This window comes from Pimephales promelas, chromosome 15 (genome assembly GCF_988280905.1).
Source record: "Pimephales promelas chromosome 15, fPimPro1.hap1.1, whole genome shotgun sequence".
Classification (NCBI taxonomy): domain Eukaryota; kingdom Metazoa; phylum Chordata; class Actinopteri; order Cypriniformes; family Leuciscidae; genus Pimephales; species Pimephales promelas.
In genome coordinates, this window is record NC_142783.1 from 20,363,316 (window position 1) to 20,388,443 (window position 25,128).

General features: G+C 37.8%; 1 protein-coding gene across 3 annotated transcripts in view; it reads left to right on the forward strand.

The window, feature by feature from the left end:
• The first annotated feature begins 3,838 nt into the window (after positions 1-3,838).
• Positions 3,839-25,128, forward strand: part of slc8a1b (solute carrier family 8 member 1b) — a 94,918-nt gene continuing 73,628 nt past the window's right edge. The window contains exons 1-2 of one of the 3 annotated variants that reach the window (XM_039669679.2): positions 3,839-4,215; positions 5,478-7,324. In XM_039669679.2, coding sequence (XP_039525613.2) covers positions 5,505-7,324 — 1,820 coding nt within the window. In that variant the 5' untranslated portion in view covers positions 3,839-4,215; positions 5,478-5,504. The remainder of the gene's footprint in view (positions 4,216-5,477; positions 7,325-25,128) is intronic. The other 2 variants (XM_039669689.2, XM_039669715.2) reach the window with 2 other exon arrangements.

Here is a 25,128-nt window from a genome sequence, read left to right on the forward strand (position 1 = left end):
TCAGAAATGGAATGAAACTTTGGAATGCACTGAAATTTCTTCAGTATGACCATATGTTTCTGGTCTCGCACCACTGGAATGAAAAGTGTAGTGTGATCTCCCCTGAAAGTGGCAAATTTGTAAAAATGTCATCAGAAATGTAGTGAAATGCATTGGTGTAATTTATGGGTGGGACATGTCCCCACCACTTTTGAAACGGCATGGATGTAAATGATACAAATAAATAAAACATCTCTAGTTAACTAACAGAGCATTCATTTAATTCGTTTGTTAAACAAGAGGCAATCTAGCGCTGAAATGTGTTGTTTTTGAAAGCAAGTGATCAAAGTGCTCGTTGCCGCTGCGATCAGTGGCATGGATACAGTGTTCTCATGGATTGCGCTGCCGTGCACAGTCTTCAAACGGACACACGCTTTAATCCGTTATGGAGACTCTATATTCGTTCCGTTTTTATAGCAAAGTTACGCCACTGGTGAAATGTCAAACTTAATTTAGAGGACATCTGAAGTGCTCTGTACTATAGCTCAATAAATCATGTTTTACTTCAGATATATCTAGTAATATCAACAGGTTTGTGTTAAGGCATAAGGTAGTGTAATTACCATTCTTATAGAATACCATCTATTATGTTTTTTGTGTTTGTCTGTGTGAAAGAGACATTTAAACTGACTTTGACTATTTTTACATATGAAGAGTTCAGATGCAAAAGCCTCTAAGTGCCATTTGAAATTTTCTTCTACAGTAGAATTATCATTTTTATCAAGCTTGTATGTTTAAGTTCAGTAATTTCACTTAAATTGCAATGAAGATTACCTATTAATTGTCATTTAAGTGAAATTACTGAACTTGAATATATAAGCTTGATAAAAATGATCATTATAGAAGAAAATTTCAAATGGCACTTAGAGGCTTTTGCATCTAAACTCTTCATATCAGGTTTTCTTAAACTGGCAATAAACTGCTGGATCGATGGAGGAAGAGAAAGACTGTGAGGGTGAATGAGGGATGAGTAGAGAGAGAGAGAGAGAGAGAGAGAGAGAGAGAGAGAGAGAGGCACATGCATCTCCCTCTGGCCAAAATGAACAAGAACTAGGCCATGCTGTACCGCACCTGAGCAAAGGCAAAACAGCTGCTGCTTCTTTTTTAACTCACCTTTTAGATTTATTGAGGGAAAAAACAACTACTATAACTTTATTTTTACATTAGTGGCAAAACTCGACGTCCCCTACTCCATCCATGAAGGAGCTGCAAGGACAGAATAAGAAATTCAACTTTTGCATGTGTGTGGCAGTGTGTAGTTTAGATCGCATCACTGTCACTGAGCTCTGATGGGTGTCAGATGTGACCTTATAAAACATTGTTTCAAACAAAAGATCACAAGCAAATATTTGCACAAGTCTGATTCTACAAGATACAATTAATTACATTAATATAGTGTGTTAGAGTAAGAAAAAATATTAGATGAGAAATTCGTTAAAGAAAGACCACACTTACCTGTGCTGCAGTTTCATGCTGCTCATATCTAATATGGTGCCTCTATTGGCACAATGTGTTACTGCAGCCAAACCAAAAAAGTAGCGCTGTAGACAGATTACTGTAAAAATGCTACACTTTTTTTATCCGATATTTAATGACCTGCTATTTTGTTTCTAGATCACACATTTAATATAAAAAATAAGTAAAATAAAAAACATGTGATAAAGGTAACATGAAGTTGGATGTGTTTTTTTTTAGGAATGGCATGGAATAATTTAAAGAGTTAGATAGCTTTGTTTAGAAAGGATGAAGATCAAAGGAATCTGCTTAGTTTTTAATGAAACGATGCAATTAAGATGTAAATTAGAGATTAAAGCATCTGCTTGTGTGTGTGTGTGTGTAGGCCTGCAGGTCGCCACAAGGATAGTAAAATCTGAGATCACCTTATGGCGACCAGCCAGCATCCACCGCAAGGTAAATGATTTAAAAAACATACTAAATTATGCTTATTTGATAATGTAAAAATGCAGAAAGTTTTCTGTAATAGGTGTAGGGGAATAGAATATAGCTTGTACTATACTGTATAAAAATCAAAGTCATGGGAACTTCACACTGTTTATTAATTTGTTTCTTTTGAACCTGCAATGCTACTTGCAACGTTAATATTTTAAGCTGAAGTCCGGTGTTTTTTCCTCTGTCGCCATCTCTGTTTGAAATCTGCAATTGCAGTCATTTTATCAACTTAAAATTTATCAACTTTACGTGAGTTGTGCCTCGACACCGCACTGCGTACAGTAGGTAGACAACCAGAATGTGTTTTTTACCGCCGCAGTTTTGCCGCGGCGGTAAAAGGTGTATTTGCTGCCTTTGTAGATGAACACAATGTTTGAGAAGAGTGTGAGGCTGTCAGTCACCACGCCGATGTGGATACTGGCATTCAGATTCACCGATTAAGTATGACCAACATAAGAATTTTCGCCAGAAAAAGTCATTTGAACTAGTAAGAAACATTTGTTCTGGTTCTGACATTGCACATCGCGCTGATTAAATCTCGCTTATAATTTTTCATATCTCGCAAAACCGTGCAAATTATATTTTGTTCTCAAATTGTTAATGTTAACATCGTCAGCATTGCGTCCATCCGATACGTATCCTTGTTTTCGCATGGGTCCAGTTGCAGTCTCTTTTTTTTCTGTATAGCCACTCCGAAGTCCGAACAAAGTCTTTTGCATTTTACAGCGGGTGAATCTGTTGTCACTCATTTGAACCATTCTGGATCCTTTCTGATAAGTTTAATTATATCAAGTGCTGTGAGAAAAGGCTATAAATCTCACTCCACCTCCACCATCCTCACTCGCAATATAGCTTATACTAGCCAAGATGACTCCTTTGTGTACAGATGTGTATACAGAAGTGACATAATGAAAAGACATGCTCGAATCTCCCGCGGAAATCCACCAGTACCACTGAAATCAAAAACATTATTACAACAAGCTTACCGTTTTAAATCGAGCTACGGCAAGCAGAGTTTTGAACACTGGCTGGTTATGTATTTTCTCAAATGTATTTTGGATCATTTTTAACCCCAAAAAAGCTACGGACTGCAGCTTCTGACAGTGGCGCAACAAAAAAAGAAGACCAGTGTGCAAATCTGCCCGTTTCATAAGCTATATAAAAATGTTAAGTTAATTTTTTATTTTAAATTAAAATATAGACTATTCATTCGCTTTTTCCGATTTAACGACTCATTCTTTTGAGTCTGATCTTTTCCAGGTTTAAAATTTGGCCTAAATTATCCGTTCACAAATCAGACTCAACTGATTCGCTTAATGGTTCACTAATCGTTTCTAAATTGTATACGAAATACGAAAAAAAAAATCTTTTTCGTAGGCTAATTTGAAAAACGGTGAGCGGATAGTAAAAGTATTTTGGCTGTAGCCTCGTTGGGCTTAAAATGTTGGATTCAAATATAATTAATATATATGAAATGGTTATTTTAATAGAAATATTACAGATTAAACAAACTGGAACCGATTCGCAAAATGAATTGGATTTCTCTGTTGGCTACAGACAAAAAAGGTTAATCGTGGAATGGTGTAGCAGCCTAGGCCTACGACTTGAGAGGTTGCAGTAGAGAATGAACAAGATGTCGAGTGTGTGATGCGTGTGAACCGGTATTGTATCACGTGGTCACAGTCCTTGTTTGTGGATGATATTCATTCATTAATCATAATCACCAGCAAAACGGACACATTTGCGGTCATAAATGTATATGAGAGAATGAAACAAAGGGAGGGAAGAACAACACAAACGTTAAAACAGAATCTCCGCTCTCATCTCTTCTTGAACGTTGCGCGTATCCCAGTCAGAGCGCGAGGATCCGCTGCACGCGCACACACGCTCGCTCACACACTCACTCACGCACAGTCACACACAGACTGAACCAGCCGAGAGAGGGAAGAATGAGGAAGAACTCGCACGCACATTTCAGCTCTCATAGATTTGCTGATAAAGCATCAGATATTTGATCGCTACGGGTCTGTTTGGGGAAAAACAAACGCGTGTATGGAAATCGGAGAGTGCATAATACTCGCGTGGGTCTCTAATCTTTTCTCCACATCATATATAAAAACCTAAACTAATGCGAGCTGGGATACTACTGACTGCTTCCGACACGCACTGTCGTTAACACTCCTACCGCTTTCCCTCAGACTTGCATCTTTACGGAGTACCGTTACGGTAAGAGCACCTTAGCCTATATTTATATGATGTGATTGCATGGAGATTAATGGTATCTGTATCGTTGCACGAGGGTTAATAGGGGGCTAGAGACAAACCGAGTAACATTCATGTTTACGGAGAGTGACCCATTTGATACAGAGGTGCGCTCTCGTGCCCGTCCGGCGCGGTCCGCAGTGGCACGCGGATGATGATTTAACCGGCTGTTCGCCTGCACCTCGTTTTACGGGATTCTGATGTGCACGTGAAAGTTGTATTAAACATGATCCGGTCTCGATAGTCTCTGCGCTTTTGAGCACATGGCGGGGGGGGAAAAAAGCCATTGAGGCAACCGTTTTGTCCGAGCAATAAGGAATTGTTATCCCTGATAAGAAATTAGGCATGTCTTCGACGCCTGGGATGTGGGATAACAGATGTTTCATCAGTGGATAGTGTAGAGGTGCTGAATGAGAGCAGTAGGTTGCGGTATATGAATGAGAGTGAACGAGATCTGAGCGCAGTGCTGAATTAAAGCGCTCTGTATTCGGTTCTTTTGCATTTCAGATCAGTAAACCGAGGTTAAACGATACTTAAAGCTACTGAAATGCATTGATTAAATAATTAAGTGGTTTATTTCATATGAATGTGTGAGTAAGGTCTGCAAGATTTTGCTGTTCACTCTCCCCATTGATGACTGCAGATATTAGTGTGTGACACTGTGGGTGTGTGTCCAATGACCATGCATGTGTTTTGCACCATGAGCAAGTGTTTCATCTTCTTGCCTCAAAGGTTGATTGCCACCCTTTTTCTGAAAATGGATTTTGCAGGGATCGTTTGAATTTAGGTCTGCTTGCTTGTAGTCAAGCACCAGCGTCCCAACCTAAACTTCACTAGATTATTATTATTATTTTATTTAATCTGCGCTCTGAACTAACAGAAACAGCTTGCAGAATGGATTGTCATTCAGCACTAGGCTTAAGGGAGCATCTGGACTTGTTCATGCATTTTGTAGAAATGAACCTGGAGATTAAATTGATAAACAAATTTGACAAATGAATAATCAAGTCCAGATTCTCCAGAATATTTTTTTACCTAACAATTCTGGAACAGGCTTTTTAGCAAATACTGTTAAAACGTTCCTAAAATGTCAGACTTGAATCAGTGTCAGACACCTTATAATATAACAGCCATTTTTGACACCACGTATGTTGTTGCTTGTTGGTGATCAGTGGTTTTATTTTTCTCCATTTTCTCTTCTTTCTCCTGTTCTCTTTCTATTATAGCAGAAGTTTGTCACAGAGTAAAGAACGATGAGGCTTCATGAGACCTCCCCTCGCCTCTTCCTGAGCTTTCAGTGTCTTGTCGTCTTGGTGATACTGCTCTTTAACGTCCACCATGTGACAGCAGAACATGCTCCGGACCAGAGCCAGGATCATAGTTCTCCTGCCAACAAGTCTTTGTCCTGTGGTGGGACTGTCAGATGTGCACCTGGAGTCATCCTTCCAGTGTGGGAACCTCCAAACCCTTCCTTTGGGGACAAGGTAGCCCGTGCCACGGTTTACTTTGTGGCACTGGTATACATGTTTCTGGGAGTTTCCATTGTTGCTGACCGCTTCATGGCATCCATTGAGGTAATCACCTCTCAGGAGAAGGAGATCACCATTAAGAAACCAAATGGTGAAACGACCACGACAACTGTACGCATCTGGAATGAAACTGTGTCCAACCTCACCCTCATGGCTCTGGGGTCATCTGCCCCTGAGATTCTGCTCTCGGTCATTGAAGTGTGCGGCCATAACTTTGAAGCTGGTGACCTCGGACCCTCCACCATAGTCGGCAGTGCAGCTTTCAACATGTTCGTCATTATTGGAATCTGTGTCTACGTGGTGCCCGACGGAGAGCTTCGCAAAGTGAAACACCTGCGAGTTTTCTTCGTCACCGCCACTTGGAGCATCTTCGCCTACTTGTGGCTGTACCTGATCTTGGCTGTAATCTCACCGGGCATCGTCCAGGTGTGGGAGGGTCTCCTCACTCTTTTCTTCTTTCCGATTTGTGTGGTCTTCGCTTGGATTGCTGACCGCCGGCTCCTGTTTTACAAGTATGTTTACAAGCGCTACCGAGCTGGCAAGCACCGCGGCATGATCATAGAGACGGAGGGGGACCGTCCTCTGCCATCCAAGGTGGATATCGAAATGGATGGGAAGATGCTGAACTCTCACGCAGTGGACTTCTTGGATGGAACTCTGGCTTTGGAACTGGAGGACAAAGACCTAGATGAGGAGGAAGCTAGGCGTGAGATGGCAAAGATCCTGAAGGAACTGAAGCAGAAACATCCCGATAAAGAAGTGGAGCAGTTGATTGAACTTGCTAATTACCAGGTGCTCAGCCAGCAGCAGAAGAGCCGTGCGTTCTACCGATGCCAGGCGACCCGCTTGATGACCGGAGCAGGTAACATTCTAAAGAAGCATGCGGCGGACCAGGCTCGTAAAGCAGTGAGCATGCAAGAGGTGCGCAGTGACACTGGAGAGAATGACCCCATTTCTAAGATCTTTTTTGACCCTGCCTCTTACCAGTGCCTGGAAAACTGCGGAACTGTGGCGGTCAATGTGGTTAGGCGGGGAGGCGATCTCAACCAGACCGTGTCGGTGGAATTCCGTACGGAAGATGGAACCGCGAATGCTGGCTCAGACTACGAATTCACCGAAGGCACTGTCGTTTTCAAGCCAGGTGAGACGCAGAAGGAGATCCGAGTTGGAATTATTGACGATGACATCTTTGAAGAGGACGAGAACTTCCTTATCCACATCAGCAATGTCCGTGTGCTTCATGAGGCTGATGAGCCAGAGACTACAGAGGCCAATCACGTGGACACCATCGCAACACTCGGTGTGCCCTCCACAGCAAGCGTCACCATCTTTGACGATGACCATGCTGGAATCTTCACATTCGAAGAGCCAGTCGCCCACGTTAGTGAGAGTGTGGGCGTCATGGAAGTGAAGGTCCTGCGCACGTCTGGCGCCCGTGGGGTGGTGTCGGTGCCGTATAAAACCGTTGAGGGAACTGCCCGTGGAGGAGGAGAGGACTTTGAAGACTCCCATGGTGTTCTGGAGTTCCAGAACGACGAAATCTTGTAAGTCATAGTCTCATATTTACTGTCAAATGTGTTTGGGTTCTTGTCCTGATGAGTCACTCCTAAAATATCCCTGTTAAGAAGAACCATTTTAGAATTTTTGCATTTTTTTTATTTAAAATCTTGATTTCAATTGCGTTAGTATAGTGCCTTGTCAGAACAGGAATGCCATGCATGTAAGATATTTTTGAATTGTATGTGCCTGATGGAGTGGCATGCTTGATGCTAAGTATTTTGCTCTGTGACATCATTTTGATGCCACTATGATATCAGTGTGCAAAAAGCAGCCGATGGAGGATGTCATCAAAAAGAAAATCCCCAGATACACTTCTCATCTTCTCCTCTTCTCCATCTTTTCGTGTGTCTTTCATTCACAATTCTCTCTCTTTAGATTTTAGCCTCAAAGCCTGATCCCTTTGAGTCAGTGTGAATGATGATTATAATGATTGTAATATCCTGTCTGGCAGATGTTTGACTGTTTGGTTTCCTGGTTATTTATTAATTATTGTATTGATTGACCGCTTTTTGTAGTGTGTGTAATGTTTAATGAGGCTTCTTTTTGCTTTTCACTATAGCCTTTGACTCAATTTTTCCCTTTCTGGAGATGATGCATGCTGCCCGTAGCTTGTCATGACTATATTCCCTGTTGAAAAAAAAAAAAAAACATCTTAAAACAACCTAAGCTGGTCTGATTTGGTCTCCCATCCTGGTCAGGCAGTTTTGTTGGCTGAATTAGAGGGGTTTGGGGCACTTTTTAATCAGGCCACCCAGCAGCACACCGTCTTGTCCAGGCTGTTAGACCAGCAACTTAAACCATCAAAGATCAGTATACCAGCTATGTTTTTTTCAACAGTGTTTGTTCAGGTTTATTGCCCTAGAAATCCCATAGATTTGCCGTTCTGACATTGACAACAACTAAGCTGCAGATCATAGAGTGAGTGCTTTGTTGTTTGCTGACAAGCTTTTGCTTGACATGAGAGGGAAGCCTCAAAGCTATCTTTAACATGTCTCCTGCACCTGAGCAAAGGTTATTGAAATTGAAAAATCAGCACATCTGCATAAGATGCTCAGTAAAACAGAAAACTGTCCATCTGTCCTGGTATAAAAGACGTTAGGCAAGCACAGTGACCGATTGTAACAGGCCAGTGTATATTTTAACCAGATTCAAAGCAGATGTTGAGGGTCAGACTTTCAGGGGCCTGTTGGCCTGTTGCATACTTTCCATAAAGCAAAGCTGTGCGCGCCTTTAAGTGGATTTTAATAACACTCCTGTAATGAAATGATGAAGGGATAGGGGGTGTGTCGTGCCCTGTGCTGTAGACAGGATTGTGGCTGCCTTAGTCTTTCAGCTCAACTCACATTCGAGAACTCCGATGTCTTGATTTCCTTCGGATCTTAAAAAAAATTCCAGAACGTATAATTAGAACATTATCTCAGCATTCTGGAATATGAGTGTGGAACAAGGTTGGAATGCAGGGTTACCTCACTGTGCTGGACTGGGATTCATCGCACTTTCTGAGCCCTTTTGGAACTGTTTACTAAATACAGCTCTGTGAATTTTTATTATTTGCTCCAAACAGTATTTGACTATGCTCAGAAACATATCAGTGAAAGATGAATGGACTGCCAAACTCTCCCTGTACTGCCAAACTGTTAACATCATAGATCTGCTTGTGGAAACACAACTTTTTATTCTCTACACAGAATTGTGTGGTCTCACTGTCACACAGTAGATCATCTAGATTGAAACTCATCTCGTGGGGTAAATATCAGTTCAGTGCCTTCTGGGTCTAATGGTTGTGTTTCAGTGGTATCATGGGATGTTAAGAAGTCTTGGCCAGATCTCATAGAAGGAGACAAGGCTGAGAAACACCATGCTGCAATGCCCTTGAACACAACCCAGAAGCAAGGCAGAATGGATTGCTCTGGAAAAGAGAGAAAAGAAAAAAGTAAAAGGGAATGAGAAAATAGATGATCTACATCTCAGAGCCAGAGGCAAACTCCACCCTAATTTCAGTGTCACAGTTTGTAAGAGAAACACAGAACTAAAGTTGGAGCTCCTTGCAGGCTTGTAGTTTCTTTACTCCCATTGGATTCTTCCGAGGATCAGGAGCGCTGGCGTTAACTGATAAACAGATTTCCACAGAGCTAGAGCACTCGTCAATCACAAAGTTCTACAAATCCCTTGATCCTTGCATGTTTGTTTATGAAATATTTGGCTTATTGATTATTCCAGCTGTTGTACTGCAGTCCTGCAGATTTTACAAGTTGAAAATTGTACAAGTCTACTTATGAGTTCTACATAAAGCAGGGTAGTGGTAAATTGTCTTTTTTTGTGCATTTAAGGACTTTTACTTTCTAATTGAGTTCCTTGATTTTTATTTCATTTGAATTGTAGCAAACAGAATTATTTGAAATTGTATTTTTACGTAGAAAAGCAAAGATTTTCAAGACAATTTTAATCAATGGCTTGACGGAGCCTTGTTTGAAAGTTCAAACAAATATATTTTGATAGATGGATCGAGGGATAATTTTTCATTCTGAAATTTCCACAACCCTGGGTTTCCTGTATTAATTTCCACCTAATCCCCGGCCAAACAAAAGATATAGCCCACAGTCACAGTGCACACAGATTCAGAGTACTGTACATTGTTAACTGGCATTTTGACATTTGTGCTCTTAAAATGCCAGGGCACTGTGTGGCAAGGAGAGTCATCCAGTTTTATGTGTGTATGTGGATGTAGCCTATGTCATTTTGAAGCAGCCATTGGTTAGATGTTCTTAAAGCAGTCGTGTTTATGGGATTATGTGTGTGTAAATACACTGTTATAAAACGGTGTGACAAATGACATCTGTATCTGTATCTGACAACTTAATCATCAGACCGTCCCACTGGACAGACTCTGAATGAGATGAAAGAAGGAATAACTGAAGGAAAACATAAGGGGGAGAGAAATATGAGAGAGTGGCTGTGTTTAAAAAACATTTTGAGATGCGCATTTTAGGCATCACAGACTATGGGCTCTATCTTGCACCCGGCGCAAATTACTTTATACAGAAACGCATGTGTCATTCCTATTTTGCACGCGCGCAAAGCGGGATTTTTTCCTCAAATGACGCACGTCGGTAAACTAGGAAATGAACTTGCGCTCCCTGGGCGGATCGGTGCAAAAAGGAGGCGTGTTTCGGTGCAAACATTCCCTGGTGCTATTTTACACTTCCAGAAAACAACTGCGCCACTGACCAGAAAAAACCTGGTCTAAAGTCAGTGGCGCGTTGCACGTTGTTCATAATGCTATTTTAAGCGCACATGCTTGGCCATAATGTAGCGGGTGCACAATGAGCATACACTTTGATTCTCTCATCAACACAGATGCAGCAGTTTTTATGTTTGCAAATCATACATTATAACAAGGAAAAATATTAAACATGAGGGAAATCATTGTGCTTTATGATTATGAAAAAAACCTTATTACCCATTCATTTTTTTAAGGCTAATTGTAGTACTGAAGTCTAAGACCTGTTTGATAGTGGCAAGAAACATGCGTATATAATGTTTAACCGACGATGATGTGCGAGGGTTTCTCCCATCCCCATACAACGTCACTTCTGTCTTTCACTGCCCTGACAAGAACGTCGGCCTCATCGGCTGTGAACGCTTCTGGCGCACGCCTGGTAAACCCGCCGTTAAAATTAGAATCTGTCATGCAACATGCGCACCTGCTCTTAAAGGGTACGTTGGATGACGCTCTGATTTGTTTATTTCACGTTACGCCCAAACCACACCTATGAATAACGAAGTTACATCAGACCAACCCCTTTTAGATTTGCGCCAGGTGCAAGAGGCATTTATCCTGCTGGGAAAATAGCAACAGCGCCGGGACCCGCCCACAAGTTACTTGCGCTTTGCGCTTTTACACTTGCATTTCTGATCGTTAAAATAGGGCCCTATGTCTAAAAAGTGCTGTGGACAGCTCGCTAGGTTTTGAAATAATTTATATGAATTTATATTGAATTTATATTGTGCAATAAGTGCATATGTGTGTATATATATATATATATATATATATATATATATATATATATATATATATATATACAGTATATATATATACAGTATATATATATATATATATATATAAATGATGTATTATATAGAAATAGAAAATATAGGCTAGAATTTTATAATTATTTAATTGTTTTTTCCTTGCGTATTGGTGCTAAACAGCACCTGAAAATGTTACTTGATGAAAATAATTTCAAATGTTTCATATTTTAAGCACTTTATGATACAGCTGCCATAAAATAACCTGAGGTTCTCATTTAGTAAAATTTCACACCTTTTTATGTATAGTGACAGATTCAGGCGTTTCAAAAAGGTGTTTGATCCGCATTATCTGTAACCTATCTAAACTAGATTGGATATAAATGTTTTTTTTTCCTTCAAATAGTGTTGCAAAGACAGCAGTTTCTCCCTGAAGTCAGAGGGCAATTGCTAATCCATTACACTTCATCATTCCTACGCCACATCAAAGAGGCCGCCTCAAGGATATTGACAGGCAAGTACGTCAGACTCAGTACATAGCTGAAATAAGAAATGATGGGTGGGTATGTTCAGCTCTTTGGCGATTTTAAGTGCCTTCAGCTGGATTTTTTTTCTTTTTCGGCTACATACTGACACACTTGCCTGTCAGTTCCTTCCAGGCGGTAAGCTTTTCTTTGTCTTTTTGGGATGGCCATCTTCTAACATTATAGTCTGACACTGAATTTCTTGGCTACTTAATGAGAGTTGTTTGACTCGTATTTACATGTATTTGGCCTTTTGTTGTGGGTGTATTGTTGACATGGAAACGTTTAGACCCTGAATACAAAACGACCCTATTTTTTCAGATGTATTTCCAAGAAAAAAACATTTTTTATTTTGAACAATATGGTACATCCATGTAGGTCATTCTTGCAGTTTGACTTCCATCTAATCTAATAGGGTTAAACTGGCTAAAGGGTATGTTTACACGACAACGCTATGCTTAAAACGGTGACTTTGTTCCTTTTGAGTTTTCCCCGTACAGATGACATCATTGTCAAAACGATCCCCATTCACACGGATTCACAAAAACGACAAAAAATGCTGTATTTTGCTGCCAGGCCATTAGATGGCGCTGAAACACTATAGATTGAACACAAAATACGCATGACGTCATCATTTTCACAGATTCAAGTTTTTATTGTTTACAAGAAGACTGAATTCAAAAACGTGCATTTTGAAACCTGTTTTTGAAAGTTTGCGTTTTCAGTCTCCCAAAACGCCAATGTCGTGTAAATGAACGGCCAAAACGCGTAAAAAGTTTTACGTTTTTAGTTGAAAATGGTGTCGTGTAAACAGCCCCTAAATGACAAAATCTAAGTTTATTTACCTGTCGAAGCCATTTGGTGCTTGGCAAGTGCTTATTTTTGACAATAAGTTAAGAAAAAGAAAGAGAAAGATGAAGAGAGCAATCGATTCAAGGATAGAGAATTATAGATGGGTAAAATGAGAAAGTGAAAGCGAGAGACATGGTCAGTTTTGAAGTGTTAATCTGCTCTGTCTCATTAGAGCCTATAACAGCTGCAGGAAACAGCATAACTATTACATTCACACAACACAAACACGCCACAGGCAGTTAGACACAAGCTTACGTACACAGTGGTGAATGGGATGACCCGCAGCCCCTGACCCCATGTTTAATATCTCATGATATTTTGGTTAAATTTGGTTCGATTTTAGAGAGATTTCACATACCATTTGCTTAGACTTTTAATGCTACACAGATCAAATATTTATATTCACAGGATATGCCAGGTCCGCACAACAAAACTAGCCAGTGCCCAGTCAAAAATAGCCCAATGCTACTTCCTTTGTTTAGGTGTGTGGGTCTGAGCACCAAATTTGTACACCCTGTGAGACCTTTAACTTGCAAAAAAGAAAATCCACATGTGACAAAAATTATATATATACTATATATATATATATATATATATATATATATATATATATATACAGTACATTGTTTTTGTAAGGGATAATGTACATACAGTGGGTTGTTATCTCTGAATAAACCCCCGACTGGGTGATAAGGTCTCATAACAACCGGCTGGATGTACATCATTGCACTTATTACACGGCTACTTGCCACATAAGTAAAAAAATTAGACACGAAATAGTTGAAATATTTTATTAGGTCTTTAATCACAAAGATAATTGGAGAAAGTAGTTGCTCGGACATTTAAGGACATTTAAGAGATACGGTATACAGTCATACCACATTCATTGCACTGCATTTCACCACATAAATAATAATGGAGATAGATATTGATTTCAGATTAAACTGTTTCAAATTAAATCGAAACTGTTTGTGTCCAACAGTGTACAAAACAATAGTCACAAAACAGCAGATACGTTTGTATGAAACGAGAGAGCGAGTCCATGATACTGGATTGCATAATCATATAACTACACAAAATACTGATTTGACTGAGTTTTAACACATTGCAGAAATGCATCCATTCACACACTAGACATGCTTCTACACACTTATTAGCACTCTTTAAATGTATTTTAAAGGATATTTGCTGTCTCCTTATTGACAATAAAGAATTCAATTATTCAGTTAAACTTATTAATATTTTTATATTATTTCCATAAACTTTTGGAGCAAAGAAAACTTCACCTGTAAGGGTCAATCACTCATTTTAAATCTAATATGATATTTAAAAGCAATGAGTGCAGCTGATTACGGTTCTGAATGATGTGTAAAGCTTGTAATAAGTTACTGTGTGTAATAGCAATCCATTAAATATTAATAATGAACCCCAATATTACCCAATAATGAACCCCAATTGGCCTCCTCAAATCTTTGTCTGTTTTTCTTAGTCTCTCTCCTGCTGTCTGTTGGCATCTCTCTCTCTCTCTCTCTCTCTCTCTCTCTCTCTCTCTGACAGTAGCATGAAAAATGTTGCATTCTGGGCAGAGACTGTGTCTGTAATGAAAGGGTTATTAACAGTGATGTTTCAATTAGCACACAAGCTTCCTGTGCAGGTGGAAAGGGAGTGTTTCTGTCAGATATCCTGAACCCTCACTCACCCCGAGAACTGTCAAGCCTCACTAATGAACACCCTGACACACTGTCCCTGTCTCACTCACTCCAGTCCCCTTTCAGCTTTGTCAGCGCTTTGTGTCTTGATTTCTTCCCTTCTTGCTTGCGTTCTATCACTCTTAATATTTAGGGCTTAGGGATTTGAACAAAACTATCCCTAGGTAATACAGTAAAAGCCACTTCTGGAGATATATAGTGTGGGTGTACCATAAATTAAATTAATATGCTTTAGGTTAATGTACCGTACACAAGCTAAATGTATTATATTATACATTATATTATATTTCCCCCCACTAAATACTCTTCTGCTTTGTCATGTCTTTTTCATTATCATGTTTTTATTTATTTTTTTCACACTTGTTTTTCAGTTAATTGTACTGTATGTGTTATGTGTCTAAGAGAAAAGTAAGAGTGTTATGGGTCACACTGGTGTCAGTTCATTCTCACAGAGGCGAGTAAGAAGGTAATAGGGGATTGGAGAAACGAGAATGGAAGAGAAAATGAGAAGCAGAGAAGGCGGTGGAATGTTTGTTGTATTTCAGCTTCCCTGGCGGGCGCTGAGCTAACAGGTGAGGGTGGGTTCTGCCAAAACACTGCTATTACTATTTACTGTAACCAGAGAACTGTGTGTGTCTTTAATTTCCCCTTAAGAGTTCCTCCTTTCTGACGTAAAATATTACAGAAGAATATTATTGGTAGCGCCACTGATAGAACCAAAGCACATTATTAAAATTCGGTTTCCTGTGCTAGGAGATAATTGGTCTACAAAAGTAGTTTCATATAGTGTTTGGACATAGAGTAGATAGAATAGGACCCATTACAACACTTTATGTGTGTTTCTTTCTCTATTCTACCTGAGCCCTGTTTAGAAGTTTTATGTTTATACACGACCAGGCCTGCGCAGATTTCCACATGAAGCGGAACGCCCGTTATTCACTCATGTGCCAGTTTCCATTTTGTTTGTGTATAAAATATTTAGGCTAATTTGATCATTTTTTTCAGTTACCAATATAAGCACAATTCTCTCAGCTGCATTATAGTACAGAATCCTGCAGATATTTGCCCTAAATAGGTGCAGAGAATGTGGAAAAAGTCTGCAGACTCAGGCCTGAACAAGAGGAATTAAATCACTCCTTCATCCAGTCACTCAGAATGAATGTGTCTGGATTAAAAAGGAAATGGTTAAAGGGTGAAAATTATGGAAAATAGGCTTTTACTTGCTCTGGTGAAATTGCAGAGTTTGATGTACTGCATAAACATACAATAAAGTTAGTATGGACCAGTTAATTCATACTGTAGGCCTATGCATATTTTTTGATTTCATTCGAACATGTTTGTTTTTCACCTGCTGAAATTACTGTTTTCTGGCTTACTCACCTCTGAATATAGGATAGGAATGTCTGTGATAGTAGTAATTTTTTTTTATTACTCAATTACTTTGATCGGTGTTGAAAGTTGAAAATTTGTTGTCAGACTGCCTAGTGCATCTTCATTACAGAATTAACTTTCTAATTAAAATAACACTCTCATCTATGTAAAGAACAAACTTTAATACGGCACTGTACTAATACTAAAAATACTAATATATATATATATATATATATATATATATATACAAATGTGTGTGTGTGTATATATATATATATATATATATTAACATATTAAGATTTTTGCGTTCATGAAAGAATTCAGAATTTTCATTTTATATATATATATATATATATATATATATATATATACATATATATTATGAAAATTCTGAATATATATATATATATATATATATATATATTAACATATTAAGATTTTTGCGTTCATGAAAGAATTCAGAATTTTCATTTTATATATATATATATATATATATATATATATATATATATTATGAAAATTCTGAATATATATATATATATATATATATATATATATATATATTAGGGCTGTGCAAAAGTTAATTGCGATTAATCGCATCCAAAATAAAAGTCTGTGTTTACATAATATATTTGTGTGCGCTGTATATAATTATTTTGTATATATAAATACCTATGCATGCATGTATATATTTAAGAATTATTTGCGCTTAAATTCTGTATACATTTATAAATACATATTCATATATAAAATATTTATATTTATATAATATAGATTAACACATTTTCTTAAATATATACATGCATGAGTGTGTGTATTTATATATACAAAATAATTATATACAGCACACACAAATATATTATGTAAACACAGACTTTTATTTTGGATGCGATTAATCGCAATTAACTTTTGCACAGCCCTAATATATATATATATATATATATATATATATATATATATAATGAAAATTCTTTTATGAAAACAAAAATCCTTGCTTTTTTTCACAGAAGAAAACCATATAGGTTTGGAATGACATGAAGGTGTGTAAATTATTTATACAGTTCTCCTTTTTGGGCGAATTGGGCATTAATACCAACCCATCCGGATCAGTAAAATGACAGATGTCCTTAATATGTTAATAATTGAATTATTGTTACATGCTAAGAGGTTAGCCAATCATAACAGAAGCCCTTTGCACATAAAAGTCTTGAATGTACAGTACAAAAAGCAGCTTGAGGTAGTGAGCGGGTGGAAAATGGTCATAAAATACTAAATTATGGTGCTAGAAACCTTTAGTAAACATTGAATGTTGACTTCAGAGAAAAAAATGTATAAAATGCCACGAAAGTGTGAGAAATGACCCCCTTAAATCCAGAGCTGTGCAATATGGCTCAGTCAGGAGCAATGAGCTAGTGTGTTTGTCTATATGTATATGGGAAAGAGAAAGAGCTGAACTTGGAAAAAAATCATCACTTAGCAACAGATGTGATGGAGTGGCTGCCATTCTTCAGGTCACAAATGAGGAAAGAGAAACTTGGAGGGGAGAAAATAGAGCTGAGATGGAGTCAGAGAGGGGTGCTGTATAAATGAGCTGGTGCGGGTGGAAACATTGGCATGGTTCTCTTTAAAGATTAGTGGAGCAGGACAATCCTGGTGCTGATCCCCCTGGATTAGATCAATTTTACACACCTTTACTAGAATTATGACACACACACACACACACATACTTAAATTCACAAAGTTTTAGCTATCATACTTCTTTGGAGCTGGCCTTTCGGATTCTGCAGTGGAACTTTTAAGCTGCTGATCTTTTTCCTGTGACTTTTTCACAGGATTAAAACTTCCCTCACTAATCTACGGTGGCCTGCAGGTCCCGTTTCTTTCCGAACAAATCCAGGCACAGTTGGATGCGACACTTTTTATAGTGAGGTTCCCCAAGTTGGGCTGAAAGTGAGGGCTATTCCTCTGTCCGACACTTGTGATTTGCTGAATGTCAATTCACACTGGGGCCTGGAGCGAATGAATAAGCATTAATGCTTATTAGCTCTCTGAAAAGGAGGTTATTAAATGTCTTAGGTTCGGTAATGAGCTGAGCTTTAGATTCATGATGTTGAAACGAGTAGAAGCAGCAATCCATCCTCATTATTGAAGAAGACCGGCAAAAATGGACAGAGAGAGAAAGCAGAAATAGAAAGAGAGAAAGAATGTTCTTATTTGTTTTCATTCTTATTCATGTGATATTACACTTTACTTTTTCTTTTTTGGATTTCAACTTTTAAGTCTTTTGGAAATGTCAAAAATACACAGTCCAGCAATACATACTGAGGTTATTTTGTTATTCCATGCCTCTATGTGGACTTTAAATGTGTCAAAATTATATTTTTGTCTAAAAATCTGATGGCCTTGAAAGTGGATTTTTGGTATAATGTGAGATCGCAAGAATTTTTGGATCGGTGTGATGGTGATAATGTTATGACAGCAGTGATATTTCTTATGACATTTCCTTCAGAAATCATTATAAAATGCTAATTTGGCAATTAAAAAACATTTTTGTACCATAATCAATCAATTATGCTTATTATTTTTGTGCATACAGTTTACATTTTTTATAGAGTGGGAGTTGAAAAGTCTAGCAAGGCCCAGAATAGAGGCATTCTGTCTATGTTAACCTTGAAAAACTTTAATCGAACCTCTTTAAAAATTAGGAAAAGGCAATTGAAGTGACGCAATAAAAAGTTAAATGCTATTATAATCTATCCTTTACAACTATCTAAAGTTTTTTTTTTTCCTTAAAGAGTTAGTTCACCCAAAAATGAAAATTCTGTCAGTATTTACGCACCCTCATGTTGTTCCAAACCTCTATGTGTTTATTTGTTCTGCTGTACACAAAGGAAGATATTTGGAAGAATGTTTTAATCAAACAGATCTCATTCCCCATTGACTACCATAGTAGGAAAAAATACATACATACTATGGTAGTCAATGGGGAATGAGATCTGTTTGATTAAAACATTATTCTAAATATCTTCCTTTGTGTTCAGCAGAACAAATAAACACATAGAGGTTTGGAACAACATGAGGGTGAGTAAATACTGACAGACTTTTCATTTTTGGGTGAACTAACTCTTTAAGCGTGGCTCTGATTTTTCATAGGAGTTCCTAGTTCACTATAAGTGAAGAATCACTCATATAGAAGAGTAAAGGAGGAATAGAAAAAGAGGTGAGACAGGTGACATCTGATAATCTCCTAATCCTGTTGAGTCATGTTATTAGGGCAGTTTTGTCTGTAATCCGCTGACAGGAATTTGGCACTCTCGGACGCCCAGCTATCCCACGGCTCCAACCTCGTTTATGTCGTTGAGTTGTGCATGCTTCCCCTCTTCAGGATGCATAGTTTTCAAAGCCGGCAGATGGAGACGTGCTGAGATTTTTTTTTCTTCTTTGCAACACAAAAGACTTCATGGATTGGCTTGGTCCAGTTACTGGGAGGCAGAGATAATAACACTCATCCTAGTTATCAGAACTGCACTGAGGGAGAAATCAATCACACGCACACACACCGTTTAAATGAATCGAACTCTTTTCATGTGATGTATTATATTCTGTCCAATGTCAGAGTCTTGTCTTCCTGTGCGAGGTGTTTTACTGTTGTCAAATGAATTTTCTTTTTTGGAAGTATATTATCTCTGTGTTTTGAGATGTACTGTATGTGTACACTGGTTTAAGAATGGATGTTTGTGTACATGCACACACTAAAAATCCACATGGAGCAAGTTAACTGGACAGCTAACCGCTTTTCATTTAAAAAACAAAAAAACAGCATCTTATTCACTCACTCCCTGTAATCCATGCGTAAAATGTGCACTGAGAGTATTTAAATTAAGATATTGTCATTCAGGAGTCTGGATCACAATGGTGGAGTGATTTACACCATAATGATTTATGTTGTTTATTGTTACCTAATTTTCATAATTCATTCATATTTTTGTGAATTCCCCTAGAACAGGAGTGTCCAAACCTGCTCCTGGAGGGCCACTGTCCTGCAGAGTTTAGATCCAGCTTGCCTCAACACATCTACCTGGAAGTTTCTGGCGATGCCACTTGAAGGCTAGCCTTCGACTTCAGCCGAAAAATAATACCTGTTGACGCTGCGGTATTCAAGGAAATGAGAAAATAGGGAGTTTTTTCTAATCGATATCGATGGAGTAGGTGTTTCACTACATTGAATAGAATTCTTTTTGGGAGGAAATTGCTTATAATTGAATAAATCGACAGCTCATTTGCTAATCTTCAACATGTTTGCTGTTAAACAGTTGTTTTGGATTGGTCTATTTCTAGAGTTTACATCGGAAAAAAAATGCTGCTTAATAAGAGAAGTCACGAACAACTGCGCGACACAGCTGGCTATTGACACAAATTTCACAATTCGATTCGATTTCGATTCACAAGCGTGTAATTCGATTCGATTTCGATTCCGATTTGATTCAATATTGATTATTTTGGATACAATATACAATATATGGCAAATTTTCTCAAGGAAATCAAATCTCTGAACTAATGCTGTAAACTATGGGAGTTTAGTTAAAGCCTACTAGGCTTCATTAGCCTAATATGAAGGTAATAATTAACTGTTTTGTAGCTATACAAACACTTAAATTACACACTTTATTTATTTTTATAATAAGAAGATTATATGAAATTTAAGCATTTAAATGGTGGCTGTCATAAAACTTGCCCGATATATTCAAATATGCATTAAATATCGAAGAACATTAACATTATAATGCAAATGTAATATGGTGTATATATGAAGAGTTCAGATGCAAAAGCCTCTAAATGCCATTTGAAATTTTCTTCTTTAATGATGATTTTTATCAAACTTGTATATTTAAGTTCAGTAATTTCACTTAAATAACAATTGCCATTTAAGTGAAATTACTGAACTTAAATATACAAGTTTGATAAAAATCATCATTAAAGAAGAAAATTTCAAATGGCATTTAGAGGCTTTTGCATCTGAACTCTTCATATTTAGCAAAATGCTAAAAAAAATGCTAACATGCTAAAAAAAAAAATTCTAGCTGACTAACTTTATGTGGGTTTTCTGGGGTAAATATGACGATACATGAAATTGATTACAAGCTGTTTAACTGACGTCTTTCCACGGTTGAAACGCTGATTGAGCGAATCAATGTGACATGTTCCGGATTCGATAATCTTTTAACACACTTTCAGATGCCGGAAGAGAGATCAGCGCTGCTGCTTCTCTTGAGCAGTGCCAGAGCCATCTCACGCCACAGCGCCAAGACATTATTTTTTTTTATTTATCTTTTTAGTCAACTTAACCATGGGTGTGTTCACTTATGCTAAGCACTGTAGCTATATTTGGGGGTTTAGTGTTTTTAAACAGTTTTTACTTTAGCTGTTAGTAAAAATGACACACTTTCCCTTTAAAAGAAAATCTGTGGTATTTCCTCATTTAAATAGCTGTGTGTATGCGTGCATGCAGTCATGGAGGTGTATGTTGATTCCTTCATTTGATGTCTAGAGAACACAAGAGGCAGTGCTGTGCTATTGCATTATTCATCCACCCTTTCTCTCTCTCTTTCTTTTCTCTCCATTCACCGTTCATATGGCTTTGGTAGAGTTTACTAAAAGGATTAGAGAGAAAGATTCACCCTCTATTGATAGAATATCATTAAACATCTACCATTGGAAATGTGTGTTTGTGTGTATCTCTATCACACACACAAATACACACACACACACATGGTTCAAATTCAAATATATGCCCCATATACAGTATGATTGGCAGTAATACACAGAGGTTGTCTGATCTCTCTGAATGACATATTCCAACCGGATCTCACGACCAAATCGTATGAATTCGGCGAATGATTAAAAAGTGGCTAATTCGTAACAATTCATACGACCTCACTCGTACGAATTAGTACGATTTTGCTAAATCGTACATATTTTACGAATTGGCCAATTCGTATGAATTCGTACGAATGACCTACCCCTTACCCTGCCCCTAAACCTACCCATCACGTGGGTTTAGACAAATCGTATGAATTCGTACAAGTGAGGTCGTACGAATTAGACACTTTTTAATCATTCGTCGAATTGGTCGTGAGATAGCGTAGCATATTCTCTACATCTATGTCGTTCTTCCATGACATGTCATATTTTTGAGATGTACTCTCCTATGGTAATCAGAACAGCAGCAAAGTAAAAAACTTAATGTACTGTCACTTCACACTGATGTGGGTGGCTTGTTACAGAAGCAGGAAAGGCTCTTATAACACCACTTATTCTGTTGTCTGAAAGGTTAACATGAAGACACTGCAATCAGCCTGTCCTTCAGTCAACGCACACACACAAAGTCACAATCTGTGAGTCGCAGAGTCGAAACATGTCATGGTGCCACTGTGGTCTGTCTGCCATCTTGTTAGTGTCTCTTGGTACTGATTGTCCAGTGGCGGTGTGAATGAGAGAGAGAGCGAGAGAGAGAGAGGGGAGTAGGTTAGTTGTTCGAGCATTCTGGGAGCACAAAGTGTCTATCATTCTGTTTTGTAATCGTTACGAGCTTTTTAGTTCTACCAAAATGCCAGCTTTTGCTTGCAACTTGGTACAGTTTGTGTCTATTAGTTTACCTAGATGAAATGTTATTGCTAAGTGAATGTTTTTTTCAAAACTTGTAAAATTTAAATGACTTTTTTTTTTTTTTCAAGTGACCCAAAAACAAAACCCCCATTACAGTCGTTCTAAACCTGTATGACTTAACTTTTTCTTTTTAATGACATTTGAGAGCAGCAGTGGGGGGCATGTTGTTTTTGGAAGAACACGATGTCAAGTCAAGATAACATTTTCTTACACTATAAAAATGGAGGGGCTGTGGCCCGACTGTGTCTTTGAGAATCAATTGCGATATTAAAGATGTCTCATTTGCGATGTATTTTTTCCATGAATAGATGTCGTGTCTTATATAAAGCAGTCCATCTCTCTCTCTTTTTGTTATTCGTGTCTTTGTCTTAATCTTTCTTTTCTAGTCCTGGCTCAGTGGAGGTTGTCCTGCTTCATTTCCCTATTTCCACTCTGGCCTGGTTCACAATCGTATTTATAGATGTCTCCTCAGGCCCCTGGCAACACACACGTGTTCCCCTGGTTTTTGTCTTAGATGCACCATCTCCTGATCCTGTAACGTTGGATCTGTTTTTTTGTCTTGCCATGACACCGTTAATCTACTACACATTAGATGTTTGTATGCTTTCAGTTGTTTTGTGCTAGTGATGTTGTATCATATTGTAGTGTTATATAAGAGCCCCGACAGGTGCAGCCAAGTTTCTTAGATTAGAGTGAGAAAGAGCGAGAGAGGATATCATGCTGTGCACAGAAAAGTGCGATAAATGCCAAACATTCTCTGATAGAACGCAAGGTAATTATGAAAGCGCAGAGAGGATGCACTCTACGGGGTGCAGGGGTGTGTTTCAGCGCTACCTCCAACATCAAGAGCAGGTTATGACAGTTTTTTGTTGTCTGTGTAAAACATTCTCCCTGCACTACATTTCAAAAGTTTGGTGTTAGTATGATCTTTTGTTTGTTTATTAAATTAATAGTTTTATTCAGCAAGGATGCATTTAATTGATCAAAAGTGACATTTGTAATGTTATAAAAGATTTCAAATAAATTCTGAACTTTCAGAAACATGTATTATGGTTTCCTCAAAAAATATTAAGCTGCACAACTGTTTTCAACATTGATAGTAAAAAGTCACCAAATATTAGAATTATTTCTGAAGGATCATGTGACACTGATGACTGGGAGAATGACTGTTGAAAATTCATTTAAAAACATATTTAAATAGAAAACACTAATGTTAAATTGTAATAATGTTTTAATAAATGCAGCATTGGTAAGCATAAAATCTTAAATATAAAAAAAAATCTTACCAACCTGGGACCCCAATTTTTTTAATAGCAATGTATAACCATTCAAGACGCGTCAGTAGAAGACATAGAAGAAAGTTCCTTTCCAAAAAAGGAAAGTCTTTAAAGTCCCCCGTAGTCAATAATTTTATCCCTTAAAACGCATCTTTGATCACCAAAATTACATATTTAAACATTTTTTTTTCCTTGAAAAAAAATTTCTTCATCCCTAAAATAGCTTGAATGTTTGCCTCATTTAGTATACGCGGTTCTATGAATATGCAAATTAGCCCCGCCTCCATTCACTCACACCAGACCCACTCGTTGACGTGATTGTTTAAAAGGTAGTTTGTGACGTCAGATACAGCGATTTCAACCTGCGTTTTTGAGACTGTCTTTGTTTCATTGCAGTTTTATGGAGAAAATACTCAGCAATGGTGTTGACTTGTGAATTTGCACATGGCTTGTCTTAAAGCATATTAAAAACATTACATAGAAATATAAACATTAAAAGTTGGATTTTCACCACAGATCCACCAATCAGAAAAGTTGTTGTTAAAGAGTAACCACACCAAAACCAGCGAACTTCAAAAAGGCATTAGCAAATTATGTAACCAAATGTGAAAATATAATGCATTTTATACTAATATAAATCTACAGTAAAACCAAAGTGGAGATGTGGTTCATGATCTCAGTGCTGGTGGATTTGGTTCATGCCTTAGAACTTTTCATTAGCCTGGTTTCCATTACAGATTTGCTCAAATAAAAAAAAAAACGATTGCGAAATCACTGCGTTTCCGTTAACCGATGCTATGCATCTGAAAAACATTTCTCTCACACGACAAGTCATTCCAAAAATCATGGCAATGGATGGATTAAGCCTAACACAGCCACCCCACTAGCCATTATTTTTTGCCAAATAATCCTTTTTCAAATTGTCTGAAAAACCACCTCAAATAAGTGTAAAAACTGAGTTTTTGTGAAATTTCCATTGGACGGCGTATCTTTTCAATTCGAATTTTCAATTTGCGCAATTTGAAGGGTAATGGAACCGCAGAACTTTTCTCTATGGAGGAAAATAATGGGAAAAATACTTCGGGAACTAAGGCCACTGAAAAAGTGGGTGGTGAATGTTGCACTTTATTGTACATTTAAAAACAAAATATCTTCGGATTGGATGTGAAGTTCAGCCTGGACACCCAATTTGCCTTTTTGCTTAAAACGTGTCACATTGAGCCTTGTCACATTAGGACACCATGTTAGCAAATCATTTATGTCAGAGCTGTGTTACCCAGAAGTCAGTTGGCCACCCAAATTTGAATCCTGTTTAAAACTTAAACAATTGTGTTGTGTAACGATATGAATTTCTTTACCG